Here is a 26,812-nt window from a genome sequence, read left to right as displayed (position 1 = left end):
TGGTGTAAGCTGAGTACTGACACTTTGCTCATTTACCAGCTAATTCTTCCTTTTACCATGTGATCTGACTTTGTCAAAATTGGTCAGTTGGATAAGGTTTGGGTGGCTGAAGCATATGACACTTTTCAATTTTAGAGCTTATTAGGTGTTTTTTACCACTATTTCAACTTGATGCATTACAAATTTGATGTAATTCAGGGAAAGGACCTGTATGGGATAATAAGTAATCAACATTATTCTGACCTTTTTAATGTAGAGTGTATGTTTCACCATAAACATATTATTTACTTTTGTCTCTTATTTAAGGAATATGAGACAGCATTAAAAGATGAGAGTTAAGTAAACTCTGGGCTACTATACAGTGGAATATTAATAAAATACGTAAATACACACACTCCCTTCCTCAATCCCTCCCCATACCCCTACACCTTTCTGACACAGGCAGTCATGCCCACCAAATATTCTCATTGCTTTCTGCATTTCCCAGCCACCTTTCAGTTGCATGGGGATGTGTCTTGTGATGGACAATGGGCTGTGAAAGAGAGATCTTTTTGTTACAGGCCATGGCAGTAAAAGATCCATGCAGAATTCTTCCTGTTTTCCTGCCATGGGGATACTGAAGGGACCATGGATTGCAGATGGGCAGCTATAAAATGGAAGGATCTCCATTAGCTTGAGTCCCTGAGTGACTGTGTGGAGCTGAGCCTCTTGTTGACCTTTGTAGGCTATTTAACATGGGGGAGAAACAAACTTTTGTTGTGTTCATCCACTGGCATTTGGAATTGTTACAGCAGCACAATGAATACATACCTCCTTTCAATATTTACTTTTGGTCTGGAAGCACGTTTTTCAAACCTAATCCTTACCTCCTTGCCTGCTCACCCAGTAGATCCTACATAAAAGTTTATGTCTTTTTGATGTCTCAGTGTTGCCATTATAGATCGCAGTTATTGTGCTGATCTCTTATTACTCATCAGCATAGATGCCATCAGGGCCTACTAAGCTAAGTAGGGTCATTTGCTTTAAGAAGATGAACTGAGTTGAGTAGTAAAATGTATTCCCTAAAAAAGCATGTCTGAATCTATAGTAACTGGAGTAACTAGTCTTATAAAAGATTGGAGACTAGAAAATTGCATTCAAGGTTTGGTAGCTTGATTTTGTTAAATCAGTACTATTTCAGTTTCTCCCCCAAGTTTGTTTAGTCTCATTTTTTAAAAAAGACTTTATTGAGGATAATAGTCATAAGAAGGTGTACATATTTAATGTACACAACTTGATGAGTTTGGAAATAAGTATGTATCCATGAGACCATCACCACAAGCTATCCAGCCTCTCCAAAAGTTTCCTCCTGTCCTCTTTAATATTGTTTTTTTTCCTGATAAAAACACTTGATATAATATCTACCCCCTTAGCAAATTAAGTATACAGTACAGTGTTGTTATCTCCAGGCACTGTGCTGTACAGTAGATCTCGAGGAATTATTTATATTGTCCAAATTATACACTGTTATATTCAAGTTATATACAAGTTGTACTTTGATAGTTCAAGTGTAATAAATCTCTTTGTAGTTACCCATGAGATCTGATAGAAGATCTGGTTAATATTTCTGAAGGAATTATTCCTTGGAGAATGAAGTAGCCTTTAGAATCACATATCTTTATGTCCCAGAGGAACCCCAGGACCTGTTCATCACTAACATTATAGGTCGTCATAAATAACCCGCCCACACGCCATGAAAAGATTGTCTTTGGTTTGCAGCAGAGGTCAAAAAGTGGGACCCATGCTTGCTTTGGCCCACAAAGTGGTTTTTGTATAAGGAAAATAGGTGCCAACATTTAGAAATCAGGAAATGTAACACAAAACTCTAGATTTCTGGCTGCTCTTTTAAAATGGGTGGATGTGGTCACTCTGAGCCTGTATTAGCAGAAGGTTGGAATGGAAACAACAGAACTGAGGCATCCCATTTTCCACAGCTCACGCTTGGCCCAGTTTGCCACTCACTCACTGCACTCACCCCGCCACTGCAGGCGTTTTGCTTAGAGGGTTCCTTTCTCCATTGTCATGCACATATTTCCGGGGAGAATTAATCCTGCCAGTGATATAGGACTTACTTTCATCTAATGAATATTCACTTGGTATTCACTTAGTTTCGCTTACTCTGGTAAGCAGACACCTCAGAAATACCGTTCGTTGAATGAGTTAAAAGAGACTTTAGAGATGGAGCTTCCACTTCACGTTGTCTGTACTGTATGATAGACCATGTGCCATATAATTGGAAAGCCTTACATAATTGTTGCCTCTTCTGTTCTCTTCATGTTATCTCCTTTATCACTGTAGCATTAAATTTACTCTAATGATACTTATTGAGATCCTATGTGCTAGATTCTAAGGGTTTGAAAAATGAGAGATACAGTTGTTGGCCACCAGGAGCCCAGCTTGTTGGCGATATTGTTAAAGAAATAAGCACTATATATTATGTTGCCACAATAAATTGAGTATGAGAGAGAGAGAGAAAGAGAAAGAGAGAGAGACAAGTGACCTCTGATTGAGAGAGTTTTGGAGGAGTTTTCTTAGTGGAAGGCACATTTGAACTAGGTTTTCATTGATAAGTAGAAGTTCTCTAAATTTCTGAGATAAATTAGCTAAGCCTGCCTATAGGGTGGACCAGTTTGAAACTTTTACTAATTCTTAGTGAAGCATGAAAGGTAGTCTTCACTTTGCATGACCTATGGGGACATCAAAATGACTATGCAAATTGAAACTGTGCAAAACACTCTCATCAATCAATGGGAAAATTTAATGATCTATAACCTTTACTTTTTTTGTCAAAATACTTAGTCTCTTTTATTGTCAGTCATAAATATATAGGAAAATGAAAAATAAAACTAATATTTATTCAGTACCCTCTGTTGAAATGTTGGAAACACTGAGAATTAACACTTATTATTTCTTTGTAAAAACTTGTTAAGAATAATTTGAATAGTGCTAACTTTCTTTTTGTTGTATAATTTACCATAAGGTGAGAGCATCCTTTGTAAGCCTTAAGGAATTGTCATACTCAGGAGTCTGAATCAGCTTCCAGTGTTTCATCTTGTGTGCTTTCAAAGTTGTGAAATATCTTCTAGAATTTCTTTAATGTGAAGTTTTTCACCAGCATCACTTCCTCAGGGATATCTACATCTTTTTTGTCACAGCCCTTCTTTGCTCATATCAGTAAATGTGTCTTCACTAAGCTGCTCTGGCTAAGCATCCGGAGTCACTCAAGTAATCAGCAATGTCAGCATTTCCACAGTCAGCTCCTTCTCCTGTCCTCATTGACTTCTGATTCAGATTTCATTTCTGGCATTGTCATTGTTTCCTTGCTGCACTTTCACCTTTGTTGGTCAGTTTGCCCTTTTGATTTGCCCATTTTTGTAAAATGCCGTGTGGTTTTATGACTAGGAGACAAGGAGTCATCATGACTACTTGCTTTGCCATCTGCGCAGAACTGATAACAGACGTGTCGTGAACAGTCACCAACAAACTTCGAAAGGGAAATGTGATTGGTCACTGATCCAGGTGACACCTGTTATTTATGGACTGAAGAGCTGGCAGTGAAATTTGTATTTGATGCAACAACTCACAGTTTGTGTATCATGGTAATGGAAATATAAACTTGTGTTGTTGAGGGATTGGTGGGTTTTCAACCAAGCTATGGTAACTGAAATTCATGCATATCGGAACTTTGTAAAGCATGGACTATCTGTATTGACATTTTGAGTGGATTTGTCCTGTCCTCTGTTCAGAGAGTTTAGCAAGTATAGCCCTGGCCACTTGATGGCATTCCATTAAAACCTCCTAATCACTGTAACAACCAAAATACTTCCCATATTTCCCATATGTGTTTGGGGGTGGGGGTGGGGACACTAACCTAGTTTGGGAACCATTTGGGGGCTACATCTGGGTCATTTCATCATTAATAAGGCAGGGAGTGTTTGGAAATAGCCACTCTGTTGCTGCTCAGTTACTTCAGCATTCATGGCTGAGTTCTGAGAGGTGGAGCTTTCAGAGTGACCTCCCCTTTAAGATTATGGTGCCTTCTACTTCTTCATAAGCCAAGGGAGGCAGAAAGAGCCTCCTCGACAAGGAGTGACATGACCTAGATTCTAGCTGGACTTTGCCACATATCTGTCTGCCATGTAACCTTTTTGAATCCTAATTTTCACAGCTATACAGTAAGTTTCTCTATCTGATTTACAAATTATTTTGAGGAATAAATGGAAAATGTATGTAAATACTGGGTGCACGTGAGGAATTGTTCTGATGATGATGAATAACTGAATCGTTGGGAGTCCTTTCTTGGACTACAATGAAATATAGCAGAACCCTTTAATGTCTCAGCAAAATAAACATCCTCAGCTTTTAGACACCCCCTCGAGTGAGAAGTTCACAACTTTCCCATCTCCGCCTAGTTGGCTCTTTTCTCACTTAGCTCCCTTCATGGCGAAATGCAGCAAATAGACTACCAGTCCCTTATTAGTCCATGAAATAACTTTAAACAGCCTCCTCTGTGAGGGACAGACCTTATTTCTCTATTAATATAAGGAAAATAGAGCACAAATTAGTTCGTCTTTTAGAGACACAGGCTGCAGATGGCTCCCAGCTGGTAGCCATTTTGAATGATGAATTTTGAATAGAGTATAAATGTCGAGTTAGAGAGTTCAGTGTTCTTTTCCTGGTCCAAGAATAAATATTTTTAGTAAAGTTAGTATAAATAGACCTGTCTTGGGGTGATCTGAGATGCTGATTACTTACCTGTGGATTTTTAACTTTACGTCTGGAGTGAAGAATTTGGTGAAATAAGCATGTTAGTAGAATATTGCTGGCTTGGCATAGGTTTCCTTCATCTGTAAGATATTATCCTGTAATTGCTGCAAACCTGCAAAATATATGGTTTAGTGAACATTGGTAGATATGTTCTCTTTCCACATGGTATACTAATCTGGAATTTGTTGCAGATGAGATAAATCTATTACGACTTGAGCATTGAAGAATATGAATGGAAATTATTTTTATCATGGATGAAACTACTTGTAGAATTTGATTAGATTTTACTTGTTTATTTTATTCTAACTTTAGCAGTTTATTTCAAGAAAGTGAGATTACTTAAATGATTCGGTGTAAATCTCTGAAATATTTTCAATAGCTTACCGACTTTCTTCTAATTACAAAAAAAATTGTAATTCTAGCTTTTGTAAACATTACCTTCCCTTCCTACTTGTACCCCCCAAAGCCCCACAGAAACTGAAAAGAAAACAGGAACATACAATTTTATATTTATTTGGTACCTTTTTAATATGGAAAAGAAATACTTAAGTCTTGGATCAGGGAGCATTACTTCCTATTTATAAAATTTAAATATAAAGTGGAAAGTTAAGGTAACTATTTAACTTCCAAAGCTGTTACAGATCTATAGCATGCTATCTTCATCAGATTTTTATGATGAAAAAAAACTTTTGCAGATGAAATAAAAAAATATATATTTTTTCTTGTATCAGCAATCTTAATTTTAATTGTTTCATATATTTTAAAATTGATATTCTTTGGGCAAGTCCTTTTGTTACTATGAATATTTGCTATTCATCAAATCTGATACTACCATAAGAATGAAGTTACACTTCAATTATTAGTTCCCTATAAGAAATGAGCACAGTACATCTAACAACAGAAATTTAAAACAATTATATATTCAAATAGTTACATTTTTAGATGGACTCCTCCAAAATCTCTTTTCTTATGACATATAGGATTGCTATTCTAAGAGAGCAGCTAAAGAACCCTAGCAGAGATTGGTAAAATTGAGAAGTGATTTTTTTTTGTCAATGAGGATGTCCAGAAGTTGAAACTCACTTACCTGAAATAGCAAAATCATACAGCATCCAGAATTATGAGTTAGGACAAGAGTTTTAAAATAATGTGTGTTTTAATGTTCATGGAAAAGGATTCAACATCAGATGTTTGTTCTTTGAACTTTCTTTTGATTTTGTGGTGGTGGAAGTAGGGACAATAGTAAGATTTTAAGAAACTAGCTGGAATTCACTTTAGGGCTCCCCCCACCGCACCCCCTCCCCCGGCCCTGAGACAACATCATTTTCTTCGCAGAGATTTTGTGGCTTTGCATAACTTGGCATTCCCTAATTTAACTGACACCATTATATTTATAGTTTTGTTTCCATAAGGAAGTACTAATTATTTTAAACATGTTTCCCAACTTTCAGGTAACATTTCACACAACTGGGAGGCATCAGCATCATATTTTGAGTGGGGGATGACCAGAATGATCTGCTTAACTGAATTATTCCTTGAAAGCAAACTAAACATTTTGGACAACATGTTGACTTACTTAAGCATATCATATGTTTCTTGGAAGTGATTTTCTTGTCAGATTTTTCGGGAATTGGATTGTGAGAAATGCACAGTATCCTCTTGAAAAAGTGTCAGTGTCTCTGTCCATTGTAGCATCCATAAAATTATCTCTTTATTTCCATGATGTTTTTGAAAATGTTACTTTAATGTTTATAGAAAATAATTCAAAATCAGTAGTTTGTTCTTTGAGTTTTGGTTTTGTGAAGGTGCAAATAGGGACAATAGTGAGATTTTTTTAAAGACCAAAAACCAACTAACTGAAACTCACTCTGGAATTTTTTATTTCCCCTGAAAAAGAAAAAGTCATTTTCTTCTCAGCAGTTTTGTGGCTTCTTTGATTTCAACCACATCTTCTTAGCCTTACCTTTTCCAGTTCCCTGATTTACCTGCCTGATGAACATTTAGTACATATTTTTGCATAATTTGTGGATACAGAACCTCTGACTTGCTTACTGCCTTACTTCCTGCCTTGGTACCCCTTCTTCCATCCCATGCCACCTGCAGGAGATGTGCTTGTCAGCCCTCACATCCAGTAACCTAGCTCCAGTACTGGGGTTCTGGAACCAACCTCTACCCACACCCCCTGCAGGAGATGTGCCTGTCAGCCCTCAGATCCGGTAACCTAGCTCTAGTACTGGGGTTCCTGGAACCAACCTCTACCCACACCCCCTGCAGGAGATGTGCCTGTCAGCCCTCAGATCTGGTAACCTAGCTCTAGTACTGGGGTTCCTGGAACCAACCTCTACCCACACACCCCCTGCAGGAGATGTGCTTGTCAGCCCCCAGATGCAATAATCTAGCTCCAGTACTGAAGTTCCTAGACCAACCTCCACCCATACCCCCTGTAGAGACCTGTGCTTCCTCCCCTACCCCCCACCCCCCACCCCCATGACAGATGCTTCACACTCCACTACTCCCATCACTGACTGAGGCTATCACAAATTAATAGTGTGCCATATCAAAGCTGTAAGAATAGACCTACAATGGAGTCATTGTAGATGATGGTTTTAAAAGCGTCGTTGATAACATCCTAAGGAAAAATTTGACTTCCCAAAAGTGAGTAAGTGTGGCCCCTTCCTATGTGTAATCACTGCACTGGCCAGAATTTATTTGTAGGGAGTGTCAGCCAAGCACAGGTACTTGTTGGCTTCTCTTTGTGTCACCAATTCAAGTCAGTTTGAAGGGCATTAGTGTGCACAGCCGTAGGACAGTGGGGATGACAGGAGACACGTTACCCATCCTGGATGTGTGGGGAGAACCTCGAAGCCCTTCGACTGCACTGAATCACCCTCAGGGCCTTGCAGGTACCAGCCGTCTCTTCTTTTTCCAGACCTTTCCACATGCCCTTCTCCTCTTCCTGGGACACTTTCTTCACCTTTTCTCTGGTGAGCCAACTTTTTCTCCTCCTCTAGGTCACAGCATTAGTAAGCATTTTCTTGAGGTAGCTTTCCTTGACTACCCACGACTGGGTTAGGATCCCCTCTGTACATGCTCATATGGTGCTGCCCCATTCTGAAACATGGCACATAGTACCATGACGGGAATTAGCTTGTCTTCTCCCTTGTTAGATTCTGAGCTCCTGCAAGGTAGGAATCATCTCGTTTGCTGTTGTATCCCTCGTATCTAGGACTGTGCCTGTCTGACCAAAACTTATCAATATCATCAGAAATGCAAGGGCTGATATTATCAAGCACTCACTATGTGCCATGCTATGTGCTTAGGGTTTTCTCATTAAGTTCTCACAACAACTTTAGAAATAGATATGATAATGAATTTTACAGAGGAGGAAGTTGAGACTGATAGAAGTTAAGTAATTCGCTCAACACAGCACCCCTAGGAAGCAGCAGAACTGGTATTTGTCTCCAGAGTCCTTGCTCATAATGGCTAGATTACACACAGTGATGAACAAATAAAGGATGTCTGCAAAGGCATCCGGCCAGAGCTCTGTGTGGGGCTAGCAGCTTCATGAATGATCCAAGGAGTTGGCATTAGCTGGCCAGAAATGGTGTTCCAGAGAGTCACTTTTTTTCTAGTTGTATAGGAGAGGTCAGCTCCAGATGCCAAGTTCTAATTACTGGCAGTTTGTTTTCTCTAAGAGGTTTGGCATTTACTCTGGCTCATAGAACTTTAGAGGTCATGTGGTATAGTATACAGAACTCTGGTGTTAGAATTAGGGATTCGAGGCTTGGATTACCCCACTTTCCCTTACACACAGTGTTGACGTGAGTAGGTTGAGAGTGGTCTTTGTGAGCCCACTTCTCTGCACAGTATAGACAGGGAGTTGTAGTGGGAGTTAGAAGGAGTGTGTATAAAGCTGTCTTCCCAACTTGATGGCAGTTACCTACTACTCTTAGGATATTTTCTCTGGCATATTATTTCCTGTCATGGGGCACCTATTGGTGCTTAATAAAATGAGTGTACATGCAGGGTGATTTCTGGGCAGTTCTAACGATTTAAGATTTCAGAAAGTTACGCCTTCTACCCATACGTTAAAAGGGAAACATCTGTTACAGTATCATAATATGGCCCTTGACATCATTTACTGGATTAAGCAACTGCATTATTTAATTCAGAAAAGGAAAAGCATGTAGATTGTTTTCTTACTGCCTCCGCACCAACAGCAGCATTATAATAAGATCTTATTTTTCTATCTTTCTTTCTGTTTGTTGTTGTTGTTGTTGTTGTTTTAGAAACAATGTCTCAGTCTGTAGCCCAGGCTGGAATATGGTAGCATGATCATAGCCCACTGCACCCTTAAACTCCTGGGCTCAAGTGATCCACCTGCTTCAGCCTCCTGAGTAACTGGGACTACAGGTGTCTGCTACCATGCCCAGCTAATTTTTGTATTTTTTTGTAGAGATGGAGTCTCACCATATTGTCCAGGCTGTTCTCAAACTCCTGGCCTCAAGCAGTCCTCCTGCCTCAGTGCTGGGATTATAGGCATGAGCCACTGCATGCAGCCTTATTTTTCTATCTTATCTCTTTGAGAGTCTAAAGTAACTTAGAGGAAAATTCTGAAACTAGTTAAATCCAGGGCCTGCTATGTACAGGGCAGAGAATTTAGTTTCTGTTTTGCAAAGACAGGCTGTAAATAAGTACGTACAGAAAATAAGAGGATTTCTACTTGCAATAAGGGTTAGGAGGGAAATAAACACAGTGAGGTGGGAAGAATAATTGTGGTTGGGTTGGTGTGAGAGTAGAAAAGGATGGGGAGTTGGACAAGATGGCAGCTGAAGTCTGAGCATGAGAAGGGGCGGGGATGGGAAATTGTGGGGAAGAGATAACAGTGAATGCAGGAGCTCAGCAGGGGAGCCTGCTGGACATGTTTTTGGGGTGGCATCATGGCTGATGCCGAGGGAGTTGAGAAATAACATTTTATTTTTTATTTTTTACTACTGGTTTAGACTTAACTAACCGAGTTGATGGCGCAAACAACTAAACACATTAGCAGAGACAAGCATGAATGAGAGAAGCAGCTGGGGCCAGGTGCTGTAGGGTTAAGGTAACCAGCTCACCTGCCTTCAGGGCCAGACCAGTACCTTGACTTAGTGAAGACAGTGTGGCCTTACTTTTGTTCAATTTTTAATAGAGCCATAGGTGTAGAGAAATATTGCTCTGAGAAAAACAGCAAACACCATGATAAAATGGCAAGTGAGCAGTACAATGCCATGATGATGATGGCGAGTGGCCTTTGACCTCAGAGAGACACAGTAGGGACTGGGAGCAGCTCAGAGCCTGCTGACCCTGACTGAAGGGGACAGCTGTTGCTCATTGCCAGCCAAACGTTGCCATGTGGGATTGTGAGCTGTCTGTGCTAAATTGGCCAAGTTTTCCAGAGAACCAGAAATCTGAATTTTTCTATGAAATTCTCAGATTTAAAAGTGTTGGCTCAAACTTTGAAAAACCCTACAATGAATAGACAAAATGCATATGTGGACTTACAGTCTGAAACATCTGCTGGAAGCCCTTTTATATTATGATAAAGGGGGTTCAATGAAGTATGATACATGTGAACCATTTCCTTGTGCCTGGTACAAAGCCAGTACTGAGGAGAAAAAGGTACTTATTATTCATTGCACTCTTGATGTGTTTAAGTTGTTTTCACCATTAATTTATTTAATGAACTCTCAATCCGTATTAAAGATAAGTATTATCCTAGTTTATTTCAAGTGATTAAAGTAATGAATGATTTTTTTTTTTTTCTGTTTGCATATTGGTTAGTAGTTTGCCCTATTAGTTTGGTTAATTCTGTGTTTGTGTTACATGAGCAAACATTAATTTTGTGTAATTGATGCAAAATTAGTGAGGAACAAAGGATGCACATTTTAAATCCTGTTCTTCTCTTGTTTACCGTCCATTTCCGTTGCTGGACAGTCGTTGCTTCCCTCACTTGTCCTGGTGCTTCCACTCATTTAGGTCTTGAGACCTCCTAGCCAGTGTTAGCTGCGTGTGCAAGTGGGAAGGACTTTTGGCAAAAATGCCATTCTGAACCAGGAAAAGGATGATGGGGAATGCAGTCTTACGACGTGATGTTGCATTTAGAAGGTTTTCATCAGTTTTAATGAAATACAAATGTGCCCAAAGTAAGTTATTTTTTCCCCCAGGGAAAAAAAATCTTCATTTAGTATGGTCTAACTCATGCAGTTTTGTATTACAGGAATCATGTTTGGTGTGTTGCAATCCCTTGGCAATTGTCTTGGGGAATTTTATTCAGCACAAGCATCTCTGACGGTTCTGGCATCAAGTTGGGTTAATTACTTGTTCATGTACTTTTTGGTCTTTGTGTTAAAATTCTGAAGCATCGTGGAGAGGAACACTGGGAGTAACAAAATATATTTGAATATTTCTAATAGATTAAAGGCTTATAAAAAATCTTTTTCCCCCCAAGGGTTTTTTTTTTCTTTGCATTGTTTTCAAATGAGATCATTTTGTATCAACATGAAGCTAGGAACTTGAAAATAAACTTTTTTGTGTGTGAAAAATCTTATCTGTAAATACAATTTTTTAATTGAGTCAATATTTCTCTCAATTTTGGTTACAGATCATGGAGGAAACAAATACGCAGATTGCTTGGCCATCAAAACTGAAGATCGGAGCCAAATCCAAGAAAGGTAAATTGTGAGAGAGCGAGAAATAGGTGGTTTTGATAACTGAGATTATGGAATCACTGCAGGTTTGCTGGGGAAAAAAACTAACATTTATTCTTAACACTTTTGTCCCAAAATATTTGTTAAGTAGAATTCTTTCAGGAGGATTTTCATGATTAAAAATAATATATAGTTTTTTATCCAGCAACAGAAAAATATTAACTATTAACATTATGATAGAAATGTAAAAAGATACAGCAACCTGTGATTTCAAGGGTGCTCATTCGATTGATATCATGAGTCATGGTAACTCTTCACATGTTTTTAACACATAAATTTCTATTGTTTATATTTCAGAGTTCTTTTTTATGTACTACACAGGTTTAATAGCTGCTTTTTTTTTCCTTCCAGTATGATATGAACCTTAGATTTCAGGTCCCGAGTGCTGCTTGTCTTCATCTGTCAGACAGCAAAGAACCCATTAGATTTCCCTTTTAGGCTGAGTGTTTCCCTTGCCTGGTTTTACCCTATGGGACACTACACAATGTATAGATGTTCAGAAATGAAAATAAAGGCCTCCTTAGTTTTCTTCCTGGATTACATAGTATTTTCAAATGTGACCTGCTAGTATATATTTTTATGGATAGTTTTTAAAATATGACCTTAGTCTCAACAAACTTTGTTGAGTATATTTCATTAGAAGAATGCAGATGCATGTAGTTGTCAGGATATAATGACAAATACCATCAAACAATTAAAAAAAATTGCAGTCTGAACATTATCCATCATGGTCTGGCTTTCTTATTGTTGCTGTTTAGTTTCATATTTGCTGCCCCTTCTCCCCATGATTTACTGCTAAATGATAACATTGCAAGATTTCTCAGTTTCCTTTCTTACTTCAGTCCAGTTTGCCTTCTTTTAATTGCATTTCATTAGAGTTAACTCATCACATGGAATAAAAATTATTTTAGTTATTTAGTGAGTGTTGTTAGCTGGACTTGAATTGACAGGAATTCCTATAGAAACTCCTTTCTTGTTACTTTTTGTTGTTGTTGTTTTGAGACAGGGTCTCACTCTGTCACCCAGGCTGGAGTGCAGTGGCATGATCATGGCTCACTGCAGCCTTACCCTCCCAGGCTCAAGCCATCCTCCCACCACAGACTTGAGTAGCTGGGACTATAGGCACACACCACCATGCTTGGCTGATGTTTGCGTTTTTTGTAGAGATGGAATTACACTATGTGTTGCTCAGGCTGGTCTTGAACCCCTGAGTTCAAGCAACTCTCCTGCCTTGATCTTCCAGAGTGTTGGGATTACAGGTGTGAGCCACCGCACTCAGCCTTGTTACCTTTTTAATTGTTATCATGGGCGGCAAGGAATTGGGAACTTATATGCTAAACAATCATAAGAAGACATGGTGAATTTGCAAGTGCAATTCTGTATCTTTGTATAAACTTGTATTTCTCAAGTGGTGTAGAATATATTCTTAATTAATCTTCAGTAATTTTTGTGGTATGTTGGAATGTTTTGTACTCATCATGCAGAAGAAGAAACTGCCGTTCATGGATTATCTAGCTATTTGCAGCATTTAAAAATTTCTGTCCTACTACTTGAGTAAATTGGAACTTGAACGTAGACTAAATCTTCTTTCCCTATTGTCAGGCATTTTTACTTAAAGAATAAAATTAGCTTTATTACTAGCCTAATAAAAATGCAACTTAATCAGTCTCCGAAGAAAATCCCCAAGAAAACGTGAACAATAAAACAATTCCAGATAACTTTTTATGTCTTATTCTCTTGCAGTATCCATGCTGTTGTTTTCCTCTCCCCATGCCATTATCCTGAGAAACTGAGAACTGTTTAGTTTTTGTTCAAAATGTGGTGACATTAGACATTTCAGAAAATACGGAGATGAATCGATTTTATTCGTTGGTTTCTTGTCATTGGCACTTAACCCATTCAGAATGGCCAACTATATTGCACATTTTGATTATATATTTTGCTTTGGAATTAAGAATATTTCAGCAGTACATTCTACGGCGTTTGACATAATTTCCACATGGTTAAAATTAACCTTTGGAATTGTGCCTAAGAATTGATCCCTTCAGGCCTGAATCTACAGGCATCATTTTATTTTGTATTATTTATGAAGTGTTATGGATGTATATACTACTATATGATGCACAGAATGCACTTAAAGAGAACATGGAAGAGAGAGAATCCGAAGTTTGCCTCAGAGGAATTTACTGTTCAGAATTTACTTGAGTTGCTCTTATCATTTAAGCACACAGCTGCTGAATCAGTTCTTGGCTAATATCCCTGGTATGTGTATACCTATATTATTTTTTAAGTGATTCACTTCAGAGATGCAATTTTTGGACCAAAATTTGTATTTAATAAATATGAAATGAAAATGGCAGGAGGAATGTTAGAAGGTAATTATTTGCTCTTTCATCTGATGTGGCTGTTCCTTCTCACCCCTGGGTGTTATAGAGGAAGGAATTGTTGGTTTTAATGCTTTTTCATTCCAGATTATTATTATTCAGGAGACCCAAGAATATAAATGTATTTAGGGACCCATGCCATATTTTGGGTGATAATTACATTCAAAATCCCATGGTGATGTGAAACTTTGGAATATATACATAATCCCCAGGCTGTGCTAGAGACAGTACAGTTGTGTTGCATGTCACTTTTGAGTTTCTAAAATGCATGTTGGCTAAATATTTGAGCCTAGGCAAACATTTTTCATAGCCACTGTTACCAGTTTGCCCCCTTCTTTTACCTTACTGGAATTTAGTCCTGTGCTTCCTAAATTAGCTTCCATAGCTCTGTCTGAACTTTATTTTTTAAGCCATTAATCCTATATCCAGAGCTGCTGTTTGAGTGGCTGTGTGGCTCACTTGCTTGAAGCGCTGGTAGGAAGCTGCCGGGCAAGAAAAGCAGCCAACAGCCTGAATTTGGCATCAGTTAGCGAGGTCAGATTCTTCTCCTTTAAAGATGCTGGCTCAGTAGTTCTGAGGCTGGTAGTGGGAGCTGCTTTATTTAACAAGTTTCACTGCTTGTTCTTATGGTCAGGCTGAGATTTGTGAGGAAACACAAATCTCACTATCTAACATGGAAATATCATGATTTAGTCACTAAGAAGACCACGTGTTCTGAAGGCAGTGGGTAACAGGCAGAGTCCTTCTACAGTCACTTCTGGATAATGCCCATCTTGGCATCTATAGAACTACATTTTTATGGATGCATTAATTTCATTGTTCTATCATCTTTGTAGTCAGTTAACGTGGATTAGTTTAGAGTGATGACAACCTCATTATTCTGTGCCTGTGCTAAATGTTGGATAAAAGACCATCTAATTTTTGTCCATTCCCTTCCCTCCTCCCTTTCTTATCTCGCTTTTCTTACCTTTCACTCCCCTTTCATTCTTCTGTGACTGTATTCTAGATGGAATATAGTGGGGGGAAAAGTAATAGAAATATTTTCATGTGCACAGAGCATTTTAGGTAAGTGCATGTTTTGTGATATAAACTAAGGAACTATAGAATTATTTAAACTTTTTTAAATTTTAGATTCAGGGGTACATGTGAATGTTTTTTTACATGAGTTTATTGCATACTGGTGGAGATTGGGCTTTTAGTGTTACTGTTACACAGATAGTGAACATTGTACCCAATTGGTAATTTTTCAAGGCCTTGCCCTAGAATTTTTTAAAACATCTCTAGAGTATTGGAAATTGTTGGAAGGTTGAATCCGCGTTAGAGCTGGAGAGAACTGAGCATTTAAGGTTCAGTATAATGGACATTTAAATCGGTGACTATAGAATTGTCTTAAAGAGGGTCACAATTGAGAAAAACAAAGCATTTGGTATTTCTTCTGTATAACGTAAATTTATTTTGAGTGGATAAAAAATCTAACTGATTCTAACTCTTAGAGTGAGAATACTAGAGCAGTCTCCTTTACATTGAAAAATTTGAGGTTTGTGCCTGTGAAACCAGTATTTAAGGATTAAGGTGTTTAATACCATACACCCTTACCAACAGAATAACTTCAAGCACTCATTAACATTTTTAACATGCTATTCTGAATCATAGCCTTAGTATTTTAGAATAAATGAAGCTTCATTAAAGTACAAATTGCATTCTTAACAAATTTGAATGTTTTGCCAAATAGAAGTCCTGCCAGATCTGCTTTAAGAAATAGATAAAAATGATTTGTAATGAGAATTTATCACACTGGTATATTGTGTTGTGAGCTTCATGATGCTAGATAAGTTTGTTTTCTTAAACAGGTAAACATTTTTCTCACAGTCTTCTTTTGCTCTTAATCTCCTTATCAGTCTCTTCTTAGACTGGCGAAGGTAAACGGTAAATGGTATGGTTTGGCTCTGTGTCCCCACCCAGGTCTTATCTCGAATTGTAATCCCCTTTATCCCCATGTGTCAAGGGAGTGATCTGGTGTGTGGAATTAAACCACACTGTTCTCATGATAGTGAATGAGTTCTCACAAGATCTGATGAGTTTAAAACTGTTGACAGTTCTTCCTTCCCACGCTCTCTGTCCCCTGCTGCCATGTAAGATGTGCCTGCTTTCCCTTCCACCATGATTGTAAGTTTCCTGAGGCCTCCCCAGGCATGCAGAACTGTGGGTCAATTAAAGCTCTTTCCTTTGTAAATTACCCAGTCTCAGGTGTTTCTTTATTGCACTATGAAAACAGACTAAAACAGTGAGTAAAAAATTGTTTAAAGTTTTTAAGCCAAATTTTAAATAACTGAGGTCAGCATGAATGAAGGTTTATTGCAGAGTTCAACCAAGTGATAGGAACTATTCTCTGCAAGTTGCATGATGACTTATGAAACCCCAGGACTAGCAGGAATGAGAGGCATTGACTGGGTTGCTTGATGTTTCCTGGTTTGGAGGCAATTTGGCACCAAGTTCAACCATTCTCTTCCTCCCAGAATCAACAAAAGAATCTTTAGAATTCCGTGAGTTTTTATTGTTTTTGGTTACATTTTATCAGAACAAGTAGATATCTAATAGAAAATGTTAGCATGAGAAAAATAGTAGACAGTTCATTTTGTTTTTTCCAGAAGAAAATGTTTTGTTGAGTATGCTTACACTTTTTTTGGGTGTTCATAGTGAACTAGTTAGTTGAGGGCTTTAACATAGTTGCACTTAAAGGGCTGAGGGCAGGGAAAATGCATGGCAGGGCATGCCATGCTGGACCAAAGTGTTTCCAATGGTGGGTTGCAGCCTATTCGTGTGTCAGGTGTTAGGTTAGTGGGTCGTAGCCAGTAGTAAAATAACCCAACTAGGTTAAAAAAATAGAGTGTAAGGGCATTGTTTGTTATTAAATTACATTTATTTTGTATTTTTTGAGACAGAATCTCACTCTGTTACCCAGGCTGGAGTGAAGTAGTGCAGTTTCACCATGGCAACCTCTGCCTTGCGGGTTCAAGCAGTTCTCCTGCCTCAGCCTCCTCAGTGCCTGGGACTGCAGGCACACACTACCATGCCCAACTAATTATTATTATTATTATTATTATTTGAGATGGAGTTTTGCTCTTGTTGCCCAGGCTGGAGTGCAATGGTGCAATCTCGGCTCACCACAGCCTCCACCTCCCGGGTTCAAGCAGTTGTCCTGGCTCAGCCTCCCGAGTGACTGGGATTACAAGGCACCCACGACCACCACACCCGGCTAATTTTGTATTTTTAGTAGAGACAGGGTTTCTCCATGTTGGCCAGGCTGGTCTTGAACTCCCGACCTCAGGTATTCCACCCACTTCAGCCTCCCAAACTGCTGGGATTACAGGCATGAGCCACCACGCCTAGCCAGCTAATTTTTTTGTGTGTATTTTTAGTAGAGACAGAGTTTCACCGTGTTGGCCAGGCTGGTCTTGAAATCCTGACCTCGGGGGTGGGGGGTGCAGAGCAAGATGGACGAATAGGAACAGCTCCAGTCTCCAACTCCCAGCGCGAGCGACACAGAAGAGTGGTGATTTCTGCATTTTCAACTGAGGTACTGGGGTCATCTCAGTAGGGAGTGCCGGACAATCGGTGCTGGTCAGCTGCTGCAGCCCGACCAGCGAGAGCTGCAGCAGGGCGAGGCATCACCTCACCTGGGAAGCGCAAGGGGGAAGGGAATCCCTTTTCTTAGCCAGGGGAACTGAGACACACAACACCTGGAAAATCGGGTAACTCCCACCCCAATATTGTGCTTTAAGCAAACGGGCACACCAGGAGAATACATCCCACACCTGGCCGGGAGGGTCCCACGCACACAGAGCCTCCCTCATTGCTAACACAGCAGTCTGCGATCTAACCGCAAGGCAGCAGCGAGGCTGGGGGAGGGGCGCCCGCCATTGCTGAGGCTTAAGTAGGTAAACAAAGCCGCTGGGAAGCTCGAACTGGGTGGAGCTCACAGCAGCTCAAGGAAACCTGCTTGTCTCTCTAGACTCCACCTCTAGGGACAGGGCACAGCTAAAAAAACAACAACAACAAAAAGGCAGCAGAACCTCTGCAGACGCAAATGACTCTGTCTGACAGCTTTGAAGAGAGCAGTGGATCTCCCAACACGGAGGTTGAGATCTGACAATGGACAGACTGCCTGCTGAAGTGGGTCCCTGACCCCTGAGTAGCCTAGCTGGGAGACATCCCCCACTAGGGGCAGTCTGACACCCCACACCTCACAGGGTGGAGAACACCCTGAGAGGAAGCTTCCAAAGTAAGAATCAGACAGGTACACTCACTGTTCAGCAATATTCTATCTTCTGCAACCTCTGCTGCTGATACCCAGGCAAACAGGGTCTGGAGTGGACCTCAAGCAATCTCCAACAGACCTACAGCTGAGGGTCCTGACTGTCAGAAGGAAAACTATCAAACAGGAAGGACACCTATACCAAAACCCCATCAGTACGTCACCATCATCAAAGACCAGAGACAGATAAAACCACAAAGATGGGGAAAAAGCAGGGCAGAAAAGCTGGAAATTCAAAAACTAAGAGCGCATCTCCCCCTGCAAAGGAGCACAGCCCATCGCCAGCAACGGATCAAAGCTGCTCAGAGAATGACTTTGACGAGATGAGAGAAGAAGGCTTCAGTCCATCAAACTTCTCAGAGCTAAAGGAGGAATTATGTACCCAGCGCAAAGAAACTAAAAATCTTGAAAAAAGAGTGGAAGAATTGACAGACTAATTAATGCAGAGAAGGTCATAAACGAAATGACAGAGATGAAAACCATGACACGAGAAATACGTGACAAATGCACAAGCTTCAGTAACCGACTGGATCAACTGGAAGAGAGAGTATCAGCGATTGAGGATCAAATGAATGAAAGGAAGCGAGAAGAGAAACCAAAAGAAAAAAGAAGAAAAAGAAATGAACAAAGCCTGCAAGAAGTATGGGATAATGTAAAAAGACCAAATCTACGTCTGATTGGGGTGCCTGAAAGTGAGGGGGAAAATGGAACCAAGTTGGAAAACACTCTTCAGGATATCATCCAGGAGAACTTCCCCAACCTAGTCGGGCAGGCCAACATTCAAATTCAGGAAATACAGAGAACGCCACAAAGATACTCCTCCAGAAGAGCAACTCCAAGACACATAATTGCCAGATTCACCAAAGTTGAAATGAAGGAAAAAATCTTAAGGGCAGCCAGAGAGAAAGGTCGGGTTACCACAAAGGGAAGCCCATCAGACTAACAGCAGATCTCTCGGCAGAAACTCTCCAAGCCAGAAGAGAGTGGGGGCCAATGTTCAATGTTCTTTTTTTTTTTTTTTTTTTTTTTTTTTGAGGCGGAGTCTCGCTCTGTCGCCCGGACTGGAGTGCAGTGGCCGGATCTCAGCTCACTGCAAGCTCCGCCTCCTGGGTTTACGCCATTCTCCTGCCTCAGCCTCCCGAGTAGCTGGGACTACAGGCGCCCGCCACCTCGCCCGGCTAGTTTTTGTATTTTTAGTAGAGACGGGGTTTCACCGTGTTAGCCAGGATGGTCTCGATCTCCTGACCTCGTGATCCGCCCGTCTCGGCCTCCCAAAGTGCTGGGATTACAGTCAATGTTCTTAAAGAAAAGAATTTTCAACCCAGAATTTCATATCCAGCCAAACTAAGTTTCATAAGTGAAGGAGAAATAAAATCCTTTACAGATAAGCAAATGCTTAGAGATTTTCTCACCACCAGGCCTGCCTTACAAGAGACCCTGAAGGAAGCACTAAACATGGAAAGGAACAACCAGTACCAGTCACTGCAAAAACAGCCAAAATGTAAAGACCATCGAGGTTAGGAAGAAACTGCATCAACTAACGAGCAAAATAACCAGTTAATATCATAATGGCAGGATCAAGTTCACACATAACAATATTAACCTTAAATGTAAATGGACTAAATGGTCCAATTAAAAGACACAGACTGGCAAACTGGATAGAGTCAAGACCCATCAGTCTGCTGTATTCAGGAGACCCATCTCACATGCAGAGACATACATAAGCTCAAAATAAAGGGATGGAGGAAGATCTACCAAGCAAATGGAGAACAAAAAAAAGCAGGGGTTGCAATCCTAGTCTCTGATAAAACAGACTTTAAACCATCAAAGATCAAAAGAGACAAAGAAGACCATTACATAATGGTAAAGGGATCAATTCAACAGGAAGAGCTAACTCTCCTAAATATATATGCACCCAATACAGGAGCACCCAGATTCATAAAGCAAGTCCTTAGAGACTTACAAAGAGACTTAGACTCCCATACAATAATAATGGGAGACTTCAACACTCCACTGTCAACATTAGACAGATCAGAGAGACAGAAAGTTAACAAGGATATCCAGGAATTGAACTCATCTCTGCACCAAGCAGACCTAATAGACATCTATAGAACTCTCCACCCCAAATCAACAGAATATACATTCTTCTCAGCACCACATCACACTTATTCCAAAATTGACCACATAATTGGAAGTAAAGCACTCCTCAGCAAATGTAAAAGAACAGAAATGATAACAAACTGTCTCTCAGACCACAGTGCAATCAAACTAGAACTCAGGACTAAGAAACTCAATCAAAACTGCTCAACTACATGGAAACTGAACAACCTGCTCCTGAGTGACTACTGGGTATATAACGAAATGAAAGAAGAAATAAAGATGTTCTTTGAAACCAGTGAGAACAAAGATACAACATACCAGAATCTCTGGGACACATTTAAAGCAGTGTGTAGAGGGAAATTTATAGCACTAAATGCCCACAAGAGAAAGCAGGAAAGATCTAAAATTGACACTCTAACATCAAAATTAAAAGAACTAGAGAGGCAAGAGCAAACACATTCAAAAGCTAGCAGAAGGCAAGAAATAACTAAGATCAGAGCAGAACTGAAGGAGATAGAGACACAAAAAACCCTCCAAAAAATCAATGAATCCAGGAGTTGGTTTTTTGAAAAGATCAACAAAATTGACAGACTGCTAGCAAGACTAATAAAGAAGAAAAGAGAGAGGAATCAAATAGACGCAATAAAAAATGATAAAGGGGATATCACCACTGACCCCACAGAAATACAAACTACCATCAGAGAATACTGTACACACCTCTATGCAAATCAACTAGAAAATCTAGAAGAAATGGATATTTTCCTGGACACTTACACTCTCCCAAGACTAAAGCAGGAAGAAGTTGAATCCCTGAATAGACCAATAGCAGGCTCTGAAATTGAGGCAGTAATTAATAGCCTATCAACCAAAACAAGTCCCAGACCAGACAGATTCACAACCGACTTCTACCAGAGGTACAAAGAGGAGCTGGTACCATTCCTTCTGAAACTATTCCAATGAATAGAAAGAGAGGGAAACCTCCCTAACTCATTTTATGAGGCCAGAATCATCCTGACACCAAAGCCTGGCAGACACATAACAAAAAAAAGAGAATTTTAGACCAATATCCGTGATGAACATTGATGCAAAAATCCTGAATAAAATACTGGCAAACCGGATTCAGCAGCACATCAAAAAGCTTGTCCACCATGATCAAGTGGGCTTCATCCCTGGGATGCAAGGCAGGTTCAACATTCGCAAATCAATAAACATAATCCAGCATATAAACAGAACCAAAGACAAGAACCACATGATTATCTCAATAGATGCAGAAAAGGCTTTTGGCAAAATTCAACAGCCCTTCATGCTAAAAACGCTCAATAAATTCGGTACTGATGGAACGTACCTAAAAATAGTAAGAGCTATTTATGACAAACCCACAGCTAATATCATACTGAATGGGCAAAAACTGGAAAAATTCCCTTTGAAAACTGGCACAAGACAGGGATGCCCTCTCTCACCACTCCTATTCAACATAGTGTTGGAAGTTCTGGCTAGGGCAATCAGGCAAGAGAAAGAAATAAAGAGTATCCAGTTAGGAAAAGAAGAAGTCAAATTGTTCCTGTTTGCAGATGATATGATTGTATATTTAGAAAACCCCATTGTCTCAGCCCAAAGTCTCCTTAAGCTGATAAGAAACTTCAGCAAAGTCTCAGGATACAAAATTAATGTGCAAAAATCACAAGCATTCTTATACACCAGTAACAGACAAGCAGAGAGCCAAATCAGGAATGAACTTCCATTCACAATTGCTTCAAAGAGAATAAAATACCTAGGAATCCAACTTACAAGGGATGTCAAGGACCTCTTCAAGGAGAACTACAAACCACTGCTCAGTGAAATCAAAGAGGACACAAACAAATGGAAGAACATACCATGCTCATGGATAGGAAGAATCAATATCGTGAAAATGGCCATACTGCCCAAGGTTATTTATAGATTCAATGCCATCCCCATCAAGCTACCAATGAGTTTCTTCACAGAATTAGAAAAAACTGCTTTAAAGTTCATATGGAACCCAAAAAGAGCCCGCATTGCCAAGACAATCCTAAGTCAAAAGGACAAAGCTGGAGGCGTCACGCTACCTGACTTCAAACTATACTACAAGGCTACAGTAACCAAAACAGCATGGTACTGGTACCAAAACAGAGCTATAGACCAATGGAACAGAGTCCTCAGAAATAATACCACACATCTACAGCCATCTGATCTTTGACAAACCTGAGAGAAACAAGAAATGGGGAAAGGATTCCCTATTTAATAAATGGTGCTGGGAAAATTGGCTAGCCGTAAGTAGAAAGCTGAAACTGGATCCTTTCCTTACTCCTTATACGAAGATTAATTCAAGGTGGATTAGAGACTTAAATGTTAGACCTAATACCATACAAACCCTAGAAGAAAATCTAGGTAGTACCATTCAGGACATAGGCATGGGCAAAGACCTCATGTCTAAAACACCAAAAGCAACAACAGCAAAAGCCAAAATTGACAAATGGGATCTAATTAAACTAAAGAGCTTCTGCAGAGCAAAAGAAACTACCACCAGAGTGAACAGGCAACCTAAAGAATGGGAGAAAATTTTTGCAATCTACTCATCTGACAAAGGGCTAATATTCAGAATCTACAAAGAACTCAAACAAATATACAAGAAAAAAACAAACAACCCCATCAAAAAGTGGGCAAAGGATATGAACAGACATTTCTCAAAAGAAGACATCCATACAGCCAACAGACACATGAAAAAATGCTCATCATCACTGGCCATCAGAGAAATGCAAATCAAAACCACAATGAGATACCATCTCACACCAGTTAGAATGGCAATCATTAAGAAGTCAGGAAACAACAGGTGTTGGAGAGGATGTGGAGAAATAGGAACACTTTTACACTGTTGGTGGGATTGTAAACTAGTTCAACCATTATGGAAAACAGCATGGCAATTCCTCAAGGATCTAGAACTAGATGTACCATATGACCCAGCCATCCCACTACTGGGTATATACTCAAAGGATTATAAATTATTCTACTACAAAGACACATGCACACGTATGTTTATTGCGGCACTATTCACGATAGCAAAGACTTGGAATCAACCTAAATGTCCATCTGTGACAGACTGGATTAAGAAAATGTGGCACATATACACCATGGAATACTATGCAGCCATCAAAAAGGATGAGTTTGCGTCCTTTGTAGGGACATGGATGCAGCTGGAAACCATCATTCTTAGCAAACTATCACAAGAACAGAAAACCAAACACCGCATGTTCTCACTCATAGGTGGGAACTGAACAATGAGATCACTTGGACTCGGGAAGGGGAACATCACACACTGGGGCCTATCATGGGGAGGGGGGAGGGGGGAGGGATTGCATTGGGAGTTATACATGATATAAATGATGAATTGATGGGTGCTGACGAGTTGATGGGTGCAGCACACCAACATGGCACGAGTATACATATGTAACAAACCTGCACGTTATGCACATGTACCCTAAAACTTAAAGTATAAAAAAAAAAAAAAAAAAAGAAAAAAAAAGAAAAAATCCTGACCTCAAGTGATCTGCCAGCTGTGGCCTCCCAAAGTGCTGGGATTACAGGTGTGAGCCACCATGCCTGGCCAATATTTAATTGATAGAATGTATATTTATAGAGTACAGTATGATATTTCAAAATGTGTATACCGGCCGTGCGCGTTGGCTCAAACCTGTAATCCCAGCACTTTGGGAGGCCGAGACGGGCGGATCACGAGGTCAGGAGATCGCGACTAACACGGTGGAGCCCTGTGTTCACTGGCTAACACGGTGAAACCCCCTGTCTAGTAAAAAAATACAAAAAACTAGCCGGGCAAGGTGGTGGGCACCTGTCGTCCCAGCTACTCGGGAGGCTGAGGCAGGAGAATGGCATAAACCTGGGAGGCAGAGCTTGCAGTGAGCTGAGATCCAGCCACTGTACTCCAGCCTGGGCGACAGAGCGAGACTCTTGTCTCAAAAAAACACACACACAAAAAAACATGTATACCAGATGTAATGCCCCAAGTGAAGCAGCGTCAGTGTCTGGGGTAAATTCCTGAGGTTCGTTGCCTCATGCCAAGGAAATCAAGGACACGGACACACATGGAGTGAGGTTAATGGTGGCGTTTTAATAGGCAAAAGAAAGAGAAAGGAGAACAGCTCTTTCTCCTGTGAGAGAGAGGGGTGCCCAAGTAGAACTTCCAGCCTGCAGTAGAGTACACAGGATTTTATAGACAGGCTTGAAGAGATGGTGTCTGATTTACATAGGGCCCGAAGATTGGTTGGACCAGGTGTGACGTTTACATAGCATGTGAAGAAGCTGGCCACCTGACCCTAATCTTTCATTATGCAAATGGGGTCTCTGCTTGGCCTGTGCCATGTTGCTTGCTCCTTACTGTGCACGTGGTTGACAAGGGGAAGATGGAGCTGCCATGTTGGACCTACCTAGCCCCCAAGTGGTCTTTTCCTAGTGACACAGCTGCCTGCATTCACCCATGCAAGCTTCCAGCTTGCTTGTCTATGTTTGCAGCTCGATTTTACTGGCTGCTGTTTGTTAGACAAGAAAATGATTTGGGGGCTGCTTTCATGAAAAGGAAAACCTTACTGAGGACTTCCTTACCCTCACTATCTGCCTAAGTAGTTTTCTCTTAACTCCTATATCACGAGCAGGGTAATTAACATATCCATCACCTCCAACATTTATTATTCTTTATTTTGGGAACATTAAAATACTCTTCTAGCTATTTGAAAATATATAATAAGTTATATTTAACTGTAGTAACCCTACAGTGCTATAGAACACTAGGACTTATTATTCCAATCTAGAGCTTTCCTTTGTATCAGTGAACCAACCTTTCCCTATACCACCCTCCCACACCACAGCTTTCCCAGCCTCTAGTAATCATTGTTCTGTTCTCTACTTCTGTGAGATCAACTTTTTTCTCTTCCACATATAAGTGAGAACATGCAGTATTTGTCTTTCTGTACCTGGCTTATTTCGGTAGGGTATTTTGTTTTTGTTTTTGTTTTTTCTTTTTTTTTTGAGGTGGAGTCTAGACTCTGTCACCAGGCTGGAATGTAGTGGTGCGATCTCAGCTCACTGCAAGCTCCATCTCCTGGGATCACGCCATTCTCCTGCCTCAGCCTCCTGAGTAACTGGGACTACAGGCGCCCGCCACCACGCCCGGCTAGTTTTTTTGTATTTTTTAATAGAGATGGGGTTTCACCATGTTAGCCAGGATGGTCTCGATCTCCTGACCTCATGATCCTCCCGTCTTGGCCTCCCAATGTGCTGGGATTACAGGCGTGAGCCACCGCACCCGGCCAGTAAGGGTATTGTTTAGTGAAATTTTATATGCATCTCTGTTTATGTGCAAACATACACCTGTGCACAAATATGTTAGTAGTTCTTGATATAAAATGGATGATAATGAAAGGTTATAGAACATGTTGCTAGGTGGTCAGCTCGCCAAAGGGTAAGGAGCATGTGGATTTTGTGAATCACTGCATCCCTAACACTGTAACCAGTTGATAGTTGGCACTCAGTAAGTGTTTGTAGATTGAGCCCTCAACTCAATCATGGAAACAGTGGAACCACTAATACAGATGGGAATGTATGTCCCTAAGGTGTGTTATGTAGGAACAAGATTTAGAATTATTGCCTTCCCATATGAGTGATAATCACTGTTACGAAAATTATCCACACTGATATCTTCCCTATAGACCCCTTAAGTAAAAAAATGTGGGACATGATTGTGACTAAACCTTCTTTAGTGGTTCTAAATAGTCCTAATGATGACTGCCTCCAGTAATGAGGGAAGTGGAAGGAAACTTAGGGACAACGACTTGACCATTGTCATTCACAGGACATCTGAATGAGTGAAACTCTGGTGCCATTCTCAGTAGGCTTTTAAATGAGACTTAACAAAACACAGCCTCCTGGTAGACCTCCAGACTATAGTTGTTTTGTTTGTGGTTATTTTAATTAGTATTTATTTACATAATTAGCAATTATGTAAGTGGGTCCTACCATTTGTTGAAACCCATTGAGGTCAGGCACTATGCTAAATATTTTATGTAGATATTCTTTTCAAATTATCAGAGCAACTCTATGAGTGAGGTGGTAGTATTTTCATTTTTCAGATGAAGAAACTAAAGCTGGTAAAGGTAGATTAACTTGCCCATGGTTTTCCAGTTAGTAAGTAGCAGACCTCAAACCCAAATTCAGGTCCGTTTGTTTCCAGAACTCCAAATCACTGTACTCAAATGCCCTTTCATACCCATACATGGGTGAGAAAATCTTTCATGGTGCTTTTCCCTATTCCAGGAAGTTCCATAATGTATAATAATATCTCTTCAGCAACCATTGCCAAGATTAGCTGATGATACTCAGTCCAGTTTCATAATGTCTCAGTCCTTGGAGATTACAGAGATTTGAAGGTAGGCTGA

At 40.1% G+C, this 26,812-nt stretch overlaps 1 protein-coding gene across 4 annotated transcripts in view; it reads left to right on the top strand.

Annotated features, from left to right (window-relative positions):
• The window catches only part of BICC1 (BicC family RNA binding protein 1), a 332,167-nt gene that overhangs the window by 183,352 nt on the left and 122,003 nt on the right, over positions 1–26,812 (top strand). For 3 of the 4 annotated variants that reach the window (XM_033208725.1, XM_033208724.1, XM_033208726.1), the window contains exon 3: positions 11,447–11,516. In XM_033208725.1, coding sequence (XP_033064616.1) covers positions 11,447–11,516 — 70 coding nt within the window. Of the gene's footprint in view, positions 1–10,261; positions 10,465–11,446; positions 11,517–26,812 lie in introns of those variants that run through there. The other variant, XM_033208727.1, reaches the window with a different exon arrangement.

The sequence above is a fragment of the Trachypithecus francoisi genome, unplaced genomic scaffold (assembly GCF_009764315.1).
Source record: "Trachypithecus francoisi isolate TF-2019V2 unplaced genomic scaffold, Tfra_2.0 Lachesis_group9, whole genome shotgun sequence".
NCBI lineage: Eukaryota > Metazoa > Chordata > Mammalia > Primates > Cercopithecidae > Trachypithecus > Trachypithecus francoisi.
This window is presented reverse-complemented; position numbering and strand designations above follow the sequence as displayed.